Here is a 10784-nt window from a genome sequence, read left to right on the forward strand (position 1 = left end):
AAAGAAAGAAAGAAAGAAAGAAAGAGTGAGCAGACAGAACAAACGAATGAGCAAGGAGGAAGAAGAGATGAGAGAAGCTAGAGAACAATAAAAGTTTAGGAAGGAGAGAGGGAAGGATGGTGGGAGAAGAGGAGATGGTCAGGAGGATTGTGAGGGGGTAGTAGGGTGTGAACAAACCTTCTGGCAGGCAGGCAGGCAGAGTGCACCCAGAGGAGTGTGTGAGGTGAGCAGAGGAGTGTCCCAGTCAGGACCATAGGCTCTCTGTAAGGCCCAACCAAGTCAGAAACAACTGGTCACATTTACCACCAATCACAAACTCCCATCTGTCTGTATGTCCCTTTACTGGTGTACCTCTAAGCACAAAGGGTTTTGAACTGTTTTTTTCTTCACGGAGTGTGTGTGCATGTATGCCTGAATGTGTTTCTTTCACTAGAACTGTATTCGAATACTCATACTAACCTCACTAACCGTACTATTTGGGACGTAAATTGATAATGTTTTCACAACGTTTTCAGATTTGAAGAAAATGGCGGAAAATATGCAGCCGAAGTCCGACGAGAGCGGATACAAATTCATTGCTTGAACTAATTATGACAAATGTTAAGAAAATGCTGATCAATGTAATAAAGTAATGACTTTTCAAAAAAGTTACGTTACACGTTATGTTTCTGACAATTTGTTAGCTACGCTATCCTTATGAACCGCATAGCATTACTGCAGTAATGTTGGCTACTAATACATCGAACTTGCCGGGCAGCATATTAACTATAATCTAACTAACTACCCAACGTTTATTGACTTGATTATTCACGTCATTCTTAGCTAAGTTGTATAGTCGTTGTGCGTTCTCAATGGACATTGTTAACTCTGGCTATCTACTCCGATTTCAGAGCACTCTCGTCTGAGTGTGCCAGAGCGCAGAATAACTGATTAATTTAGGAACCCGTTGAATATATGGCTGGCGTCAGTAAAGGTCGGCAAAAAAAAGCCTCATTAAATTGTTGCCAGCAGCACAGTTACAGTCACCAACGCTCTGGATAATATGAAAACTGCCTAACCAGCTCTGCTAGGGCGAGTAAAATGGTCAGAGTGAGGTGTTCTCTAATTTGTGTCTGAAAGTAGCTAGCCAACGTTAGCCAGCTAGCTTGGGTGCTTGACTGCCGTTGTGAGGTCAGAAGGCTCGGATCAACCCTACTCCTCGGCCAGAGCGTCCAGTGACGCGATCCGAGAACGAAACGCTCTGAATTTACGAACGGACAATCTGACAACTCTCTGGATTTACAAACGCCCAGAGTGCACTCTGGCACTCCAGATTGAATTTACGAACACACCCAAAATCGTTAAATGTCTAGCTAGTCATTTGTTATGCTAACAAGCTAGCAAGAGGTTGCATAGCAACAGCATCAACTTCCGGTAGGAGAAGCGCTAGTATGCTCAACTGGAAGGATACCATTTGTTTACAGTATAGTAAAATGAACTAATAGTATATAGTTTGTAGTATATACTCATTAAGTATGTAGTATACAGTATGTTAGTATGGGTATTCTAACACAGCTTAGGTCTCTCACAGACATTTCCACTGTCTACCAACAGCATCTTTGGTTTGAGTTTGAGCTACAATGCTGGTCTTCTGCATTGGACCACTTTGAAGTAGGATGTGTTCTATAAGAACAGGGTGATCATCTATAAACTCATTTGTCACATGCGCTGAATACAACAGGTGTAGACCTTACAGTGAAATGCTTACTTACAAGCCCTTAACCAACAATGCAGTTTTAAGAAAGAATACCAAAAAAAATCACAAAAGATACAATATAAAATAATACAAAATAAAAGTAACAAATCATTAAAGAGCAGCAGTAAAAATAACAATAGCGAGGCTATATACAGGGGGTACCGGTACCGAGTCAATGTGCGGGGGCACCGGTTAGTCGAGGTAATTGAGGTAATATGTACATGTAGGTAGAGTTATTAAAGTGACTATGCGTAGATAATAAACAGAGAGTAGCAGCTGCGTAAAGGGGGGTCTGGGTAGCCATTTGATTATATGTTCAGGAGTCTTATTGCTTGGGGGTAGAAGCCGTTTAGAAGCCTCTTGGACCTAGACTTGGCACTCCGGTACCTCTTACCGTGTGGTAGCAGAGAGAACAGTCTATGACTAGGGTGGCTGGAGTCTTTGACAATTTTTAGGGCCTTCCTCTGACACCGCCTGGTATAGAGGTCCTGGATGGCAGGAAGCTTGGCCCCAGTGATGTACTGGGCCGTACGCACTACCCTCTGTAGTGCCTTGCGGTCGGAGGCCGAGCAGTTGCCATACCAGGCAGTGATGCAACCAGTCAGGATGCTCTCGATGGTGCAGCTGTATAACCTTTTGAGAATCTGAGGACCCATGCCAAATCTTTTCAGTCTCCTTAGGGGGAATAGGTTTTGTCGTGCCCTCTGCATGACTGTCTTGGTGTGCTTGGACCATGTTAGTTTGTTGGTGATGTGGACACCAAGGAACTTGAAGCTCTCAACCTGCTCCACTACAGCCCCGTCGATGAGAATGGGGGTGTGCTCGGTCCTCTTCTTTTTCCTGTAGTCCACAATCATCTCCTTTGTCTTGATCACGTTGAGGGAGAGGTTGTTGTCCTGGCACCACACAGCCAGGTCTCTGACCTCCTCCCTTTAGGCTGTCTCGTCATCGTTGGTGATCAGGCCTACCACTGTTGTGTCATCGGCAAATGTAATGATGGTGTTGGAGTCGCTATGGTTCTCTGTGTGGGTTTTGTGATGGCTTATGTTCGAGATAAGGTCAAGTTATCTTTTGAGTAAATAAATAATCTATCATAACAACAGCCTAACATGATCCCAGACAGGGTCCTTTGTAGGTTACTGGTGCTCTGTGAACAGAACCAGTTGCATGGAACAGATGTGCTTCGAGGACCTACATCTGCAAACATCTGCTGAATCACTACAAAACATTCCAACACATAACTGTCTTGTTCTTGATGGTGAGTGAGTTACAGTAACTGTGAGATGACAACACAGAACCTGAGCCAATGGCAGGAGGGCTCAGCCATTAGTATGCAATTATTACTGTGAGTGCCATCCTTTAGCAGTTAGCCAGTTAGCTGGCTAAGCTACCCAGCTATATATGAAAATTCCATCTGCTAGATCTATGCAGAGGGGAGTGTGTAAACTCATGTCTCTTGGTAGTGAGTACTAGATGAAGTTGCAGGGAAAGGTCAAGTCTAAATGTCAGCCCTGTGGGCCCTGTTGGTCCCTTAGCCTTCCCCTCTTGTTCTCCCTGAGTATGATAGAGTGACAGAATCATCCAGGAGACAGTCAGTGGAAGAGCTGGAGCAACATACTGTACTGTAACTAGGCTTTCTGCCTAGCCTTGCTCAGCCCAGCTGTATTACCTAGGCCAGCCCTGCACTAACTTGCATGGAGTATAGTAGGATAAACCCAGTCTAGTCTAACCATAGCCTTTATACTTGCCCCTGTCCTCATCCCCCAGACCCACCTAGGTCATAAGGCATCAAAGTGAGGTCTCTGCTTTGATTTCTCATATCAGGTGTGTGCATGTGTATGTGTGCATGTGCGTGTGTGGTGTGGTGAGTGTGTGTGTGGTGTGTATGTTAGGCTGAACCGCTGACCCTAACTGTCAGGGGCCAGACATTCTGACAGCCAATTATGGTGCCCAATCATTTTCCCTCGCAGCCAAAATGCCATATGTCAATTCCAGCCCCACCGCTTGTTTTTCTCCAGTGTTTATTTAGCTATATATTGCTGTGTCTGTGGACAAAATCAGTGTGATTGATTAAGCTATCGTACTAGCCAATCAACGGCCAGGGAATAGAAAAAGTCAACGTGGGAACCAATTTAAGCAGGACTCAGGAATATATATATATGCCATTTAGCAGACACTTTTATCCAAAGCAACTTACAGTCACGTGTGCATACATTTTATGTATGGGTGGTCCCGGGAATTGAACCCACTACCCTGGCGTTACAAGCACCAAGCTCTACCAACTGAGCTACCCATGGCGCTACAAAGAATCTGGACACTCATGATGCTGGTTTGGTGCCAACTTGAGATTCGTGTGGAACTAAGACTTTTGAGTAAACTCATCGATATCAATAGGAAATTTGCACAAAAGTTTAAATTGCACATGCTGATTTCAAGTTAGGAGCCTTCTCTGAAAGAGGTGTATGAGTGATATGACCAACACATGAGAAATCAAAATCCTCCTCCCTGGATTTGCAGTCACATATTGTGCTGTAGCGGTACATTACAGTAGGTAGCATTTCTAACTCTATCAAACACAGAGCTGGCAGGTACAGTAGCTCTGTTACAAGACAACTAAAGACTGCTACCCTGGTCCTACCCTATCCTAACCCTCTGTCTATTCTAGCCAGTGCAGAGGCAAGTGAGGCGAGAACGGGGAGTTTAGTATCCTCCTTCTTTCCTCTCTTGTCTATTAAGCGTGTGTGTGTGTGTATATGTGTGTGTGTGTGTGTATACAGCAGGTGTGAGAGGAGTTATCGGCGGCCAGTGAGAGCAGAGCATGGAGCGTAGCAGTAGCCACACAGAATACCGACAGAGCGTTTACCTGCCCCTGCGTTCTGCTGGTATGCCATGTAGCCACCTCTTCCACGGGCCCCCCTACCTGAGCCACGCACTGCCGCCACTGCCGCCGCTGCCACCGGTCCATATGCCGCCGTTGGGAAGCCTGGGGGACATAGGGAGACAAGGCATCAGTGTGTGTGGGTGAGAGAGTGTGTGTGGGAGAGAGAGTGTGTGTGGAGGGGTCGGATTGTGTGAAAGAGATTGAGTGTGTGTGTGACTTTGTGTGTATGGGGGGGGTAGGGTTGTGTGTGAAAGAGTGAATGTTTTTATCTGTGTGTATGGGGAGGGGGTTGGCTCGTGTGAGAGAGAGTGACTGTGACTGTCTTAGTGTGTGTATCTCTCTATATGCCCAGTAACTGGGATTAGTTTTGGATTAGCGAGTGACATCGTTTTCTAACATGAGGAAAAGACGCGTGAGGGAATCTTCTAACTGGCAAGCTGGTGACAGGAAATAAAGTGTTAACTTCGAAACATAACCAACATCATGCACCATGAAGACCGATATGGAAATTTGGAACACGCTCGCATACTTTGTAGTCCACTTAAGTCACTTATCTCGCTGGCTCCGTGCGCTGTTTGCAGAAGAAGGGAGGAGGGAGGGAAAGAGAAAGCCGTAAAGTCGGGAGAGCGAATCAGCCGCAGTTGTTGGCCGGCGAGGTTTATGCCTTGGAACTCAACCAATCAGGGGGATAATTTGGTCTCCAAGCAGCGTGAACGGCTGTTGCAGCCCCGGCGGACCGCTGGGCCTGGGGAACGAGGGAGGAACAGGGGGATGGAGGGATAATTTGTGGAAGAGAGGAGACTGGGTAGGCTTGGGCGAGCCTCAGCCCCAGCCTCAGTCAACCTGTCATCTATCAGCCGACCTGTTTTATCAGCTCTTTATGGCATTATTATGGGACTGGGCTTCTGGGATTCATCGCTTGGTTCTGAGTGCCCTTTGGGTGGAGGTTGGCTTGGGCAGGAGGACACAGGTTGAGGAGATTATAGATAGAGAAGAGGAGAGAAGAGAAGAGAAGAGAAGAGAGAGAAGAGAAGAGAAGAGAAGAGAAGAGAAGAGAAGAGAAGAGAAGAGAAGAGAAGAGAAGAGAAGAGAAGAGAAGAGAAGAGAAGAGAAGAGAAGAGAAGAGAAGAGAAGAGAAGAGAAGAGAAGAGAAGAGAAGAGAAGAGAAGAGAAGAGAAGAGAGAGAGTGTGTGCGTGCGTGTGTGCATATTGAAATGTTCCTTGCTTTAAAGTGTTACGGCATTGTTCCCAATATTCATAATACAATGAGGCTCAATTGTCTGTGGTTTGAAAGCACACAAGCATTTTTCTGCTCTTCATTATCTCTTTCCCTGTCAATTATCTAACCTTCCAATGAATACAACAAAGAAGACGTCTCCACAGCATTCTACAAAGATCCTTACATGTAGTACGCACTCAATTAAACAATGCATAGGCCAGTCAATAGGTAGACTGTGTTTACCTACACTTTCAACATATTCACACAAAGACGAGGGTGTTGCAGTTGGCCAACTAAATCAGCTACTGTTTAGGCTTTGATAAGCAACGGCAACCAGTAAAGTGGTTCACTTTTGTAAAAAATACAGTATATTGTAGCCTTCGATAATAAAGTGATTGGGGAAGGGTTGTTGGTAAAGTTTGCATGGACATGGCTGAGAGATGCAGTGTGTGTGTGTGTGTGGGGGTGTGTGAGTGACTGAGTGAGTGAGAGAGTGAGTGAGAGCTAGCGAGAGCGAGAGCACAGAGCAAGCGAACACGGACCAGCTCCTGAGTGTGTGTACTCGCCCGTCGAGGGCCGGGACGTTCACTTTGACTGGATCTGCAGTGTTCAAACATCATAATTAAATATCATCATCATAGAGGGAGACAATGAAAGACTCAGCGAGGAGGACGAGGACTCAGTCAGAGTGGTTAGTTATTATGATATAAATATAATTACAGACCATCTCTCTCACTAATTAAAACATGTTTGGCTGCAGAGGGCTATTCATGATAAAGGGACCAGACACAATGGAGCAGTGACATTGGCAGATAGTTGCCTTCAGATAGGAGGGACGCCATGTAATCCGCTTCTTTATTTTCTCTCATATTAAACAAAGCCAGTCCCCATCCTGTTCTATTAGGCGACTTAATAACCTCTGATTTGGTGCTAATACATAATCAACAAATTGGACTGGGACTAGATTAGGAACAAGTCTGAACAAAGGCCTGAGTTGACGTTTAATACTGAGAGGGGAGACGCCAGTGCGCGTATGATAGGACAGTGAGCTGTCCGCAGGAGGAAGTTATTGAGCGATGTGGTGCCCTTGGCTTGAGGCAGGCCCACTCACTAGACCCGTCCAAAAATGGCCACCAGGAGAAAGGGCAGAGACAAGAGGACAAAAACAATGAGTGGAAGCGAGGTGCTAGCCAGGGAGAGGAAAGAGGACAAGCTGGTGGAGGTAAGTGGGCCTGAATGCTGTGCCCTGAGGGGCTGTGTTAAGGGGTGGTGGGGGTTAAAAGGAACACAGTGGTGTCCAGGATGAGGTGGTTCCCCTCCTGCAGGGACACTCCATGGTAGGGGCTTGGAGGTCAATGTGGAGGAGGACCATGCTGAGAGAGAGACACTGGCTGGTAGATAAGGCCATGATGAACAGAAATACAGCTCTCTCTTTCTTTCTTTCTTTCTTTCTTTCTTTCTTTCTTTCTTTCTTTCGCTCTGTGGCAGCACAGTTGGGTAGGATTGGACATGTACGCTTTTCACACTGTGTTCATACTGAGCTTGGGATTCTCAAAGGCATACAAATGATATGCTATCTGCCCTCCAATCTCCTCAAACATCAAGTCAAACATTTCACAACAAATGCCAAATATTTCACTAGACAAAAAAAGTGTCAATCTTTGTTTCTCGTTCACTGCCAATGTTACGCCTCGGTACCCTGTAGCCTCTGTGTTCCAAAGTTAGCGTTCGATGGGCAAAGTTGTTGAGAGAGATAAAGTGTTGGGGATTAGCTGGGTTAATTAATAGATCTTAGGGCAGCTGTGAGGGTTCATTGTTTTGTATTCACAGACTGCAGAGACGCCGCCCAGGAGAGCCTCAGTGACATTAAATCAATTTCATGGCTCCATTATTACTGGAGAGATAAAGCCAATATTTAGCTGGTAGTTTCTGCGGGTTTCTATATATTTAGTTGGTAGTTTCTGCAGGTTTCTATACATTTAGTTGGTAGTTTCTGCAGGTTTCTATATATTTAGCTGGTAGTTTCTGCAGGTTTCTATATATTTAGCTGGTAGTTTCTGCAGGTTTCTATATATTTAGCTGGTAGTTTCTGCAGGTTTCTATATATTTAGTTGGTAGTTTCTGCAGGTTTCTATATAGGCCCCACTGCTTGGCTTGTGGGGAGCTGGGGTTTGGACCAGGGAACAAGGGCATCATTTGGGTTGACACCGAGAGGACCAGACCCTACACACTCTGTGCTGCCTTGTTCCCCCGTCTCTCTACCCCTGTCTCTCTACCCCCGTCTCTCTACCCCCGTCTCTCTTCACTGCTACCTCTCCTCCTCTGTCTAGCACTCCTAAATCTCCTTGTTGCATTTGTGTCTCTTTGCCTACTACTCTGCCTGTCTCTCTCTCTCTCTCTCTCTCTCCTGTTCTCCTTCTCTCTCCTTTTCTCCTTTCTCTCTCTCTCTCTCTCTCTCTCTCTCTCTCTCTCTCTCTCTCTCTCTCTCTCTCTCTCTCTCTCTCTCTCTCTCTCTCTCTCTCTCTCTCTCTCTCTCTCTCTCTCTCTCTCTCTCTCTCTCTCTCTCTCTCTCTCTCTCTCTCCCCCCCCTCCCCCCCCCCCCCCCCTCTCTCTCTCTCTCTCCTCCCTCCTCCTCCCTCCCTCCTCCCTCCCTCCTCCCTCCCTCCCTCCCTCCCTCCCTCCTCCCTCCCTTCCTGTACAGCAGACATAGGGATGTGGGACTCCTGCAGCCCAAATGAGAATGAATGGCCCAGTGCTGCACTGCAGAGACCATTGAGTCTTGTGCACACAGGAAGTCAGATCTTATTCTTCCTGATGACTAAAGCCAAACCAGGGCTATGAGGGAGGGAGGAAAGGGCTGTGTGAGAGAGAGAAAGAAAAAAAAAAGAGAGAGAGAGCGCGAGAGAGAGAGGGAGGCCAGACATTTGTGATTTAGAATAGATTTTAAACTATGACAGCATGGCAGTTCTCTGGGACAAGGAGTTTTGGGGCATCATCCGCAGGCTGAACTATGTTCCAATGGTTGTTAACGAGCTAAGTAACAGTAACAGCTGTCTAGCCATGGCACAAACTGTTGCTGGGGGAAATGTTGAGCGCAGGGCCGGATTTACGAACGGGCGTGCAGGGCACGTGCACCGGGGCCCCCGACCTAAATTAGCTGTTTTTTGGGTTGGTGTGCCCCCTGCAGTTGGTTCCCCTGGGCCCCAAATCCGGCCCTGCTTGAAAGGGGGTGTTGTGTATGTCTAGACGGCTAGTATACTGCAAAAGCATGAGGTGGGTCAGATAACATTTATTTTGGCAAACCACTGTTCTAAGGATGAGTTTGCTTTAGTTCTTCCCTCCTGTTCTTCCCATCTGTGGACCCCCAGAACCTTATCTCACCTTCCATCTTACCCTTCCTTCCTTAACGACTTCAGCTCGAGGTAACTAACTATCATTGCACCCCTCACGTCTTTGCACACTTGTCTCCTTTCCTCACCCCAGCAGCTCTTACCCTCTCCCCCTCACCCTCTCTGTCTCCTTCCGTATACACACATCCTGTATACCACTCAATCCCCTTTTCTCCATCCTCTCTGCCACTCATCTTTTCACCTCTTCTCCTTCCCTTGCTTTAGGCAGAATATAAAGTTACCACAAAACCTTGAGTGATGACAGTTTCCCATCCTAAAGAGCTTTCTCTGTGTGTTGCTTCAGCTCCCACAGAAAGATTAGGTGATCAATAAAGAAACCACACTCCTGTAATAAACACTGACATGCAGTAGGATTGACATGCTGTGGCAGAAATGAGTCGGATTTGCAATTTGTGTTTGGTTTTCCCTTGTGACTCACAAGGCAGGCGTGTCAGTAATCAAGTAAGGATTTCTAAAGCTTACAGAAAGGAAAGCACTGTCTGAAAAAAAGGTTAACTTGTGTTTAAATAAGCAATGGAGGAGAGAGTGAATAATATGAAAAGAGCACAATCTCCATTGGCATCTGTTCATCGCACGGTGCAAGGAGAGGTGAGTCATTCTCCTCTCTCTGTGTGTGTGTGTGAGTGTGTCATTGTCCGACAGAACGGAAAGCTCTCTCTACTAGCGCTGCTGCTGCATGTGCTTACAAAGAAGACCTCTGTGTGCAGCGCTTATCAAAGGCATGGCTCAGTCTGAATACTGGAAGCACCAAGCTCAGGGGAAGACTGACTGACTCTGAGCCACATTCAACCATAGTACTGTAGCCTAACTGCCTCACTACCTCTACCACTATCTAGAGCCTTAATGTGTCTGCATTGACAGAGAAGAATCGACTGACAAAAACGTTCTTCAGCTCATTCAGATGTGTGACATAGCAGAGAATGAATGTGTGATGAACCGCATATGTGTACAGTAAGGCTGAGAATACTGAGTTTAAAGCCATAAAGGGATGTATAGTACTGTATAGTTGAATCATGTAACACCCCCAGATAACTCCTGTCTGTCTACACTACTCTCAGAAGAACATAGAGACACGCACTTAGAGGAGGAGGACAGGAAGAACAGAGGTAAAGTATTAATCACTTACTAGATGATTACCCAGTGTTAATATATCATTTATTATGTGACTGTTATGATTACCCAGTGTTAATATATCATTTATTATGTGACTGTTATGATTACCCAGTGTTAATATATCATTTATTATGTGACTGTTATGATTACCCAGTGTTAATATATCATTTATTATGTGACTGTTATGATTACCCAGTGTTAATATATCATTTATTATGTGACTGTTATGATTACCCAGTGTTAATATATCATTTATTATGTGACTGTTATGATTACCCAGTGTTAATATATCATTTATTATGTGACTGTTATGATTACCCAGTGTTAATATATCATTTATTATGTGACTGCTATGATTACCCTGTGTTAATATATCATTTATTATGTGACTGTTATGATTACCCAGTGTTAATATATCATTTATTA

General features: G+C 45.5%; 1 protein-coding gene across 9 annotated transcripts in view; it reads right to left on the minus strand.

Moving 5' to 3' along the window:
• Positions 1-10784, minus strand: part of LOC121557935 (RNA-binding protein Musashi homolog 2-like) — a 260272-nt gene that overhangs the window by 18008 nt on the left and 231480 nt on the right. For 6 of the 9 annotated variants that reach the window (XM_041871432.2, XM_041871424.2, XM_041871418.2 and 3 more), the window contains exon 11: positions 4599-4718. The exons of 1 other annotated variant lie outside the window; for it this stretch is intronic. In XM_041871432.2, the coding sequence (XP_041727366.2) occupies positions 4599-4718 (120 nt within the window). The remainder of the gene's footprint in view (positions 1-4598; positions 4719-10784) is intronic. 2 more of the 9 variants (XM_041871414.2, XM_041871394.2) reach the window with 1 other exon arrangement.

This window comes from Coregonus clupeaformis, chromosome 5 (assembly GCF_020615455.1).
Source record: "Coregonus clupeaformis isolate EN_2021a chromosome 5, ASM2061545v1, whole genome shotgun sequence".
NCBI classification, from domain to species: Eukaryota; Metazoa; Chordata; class Actinopteri; order Salmoniformes; family Salmonidae; genus Coregonus; species Coregonus clupeaformis.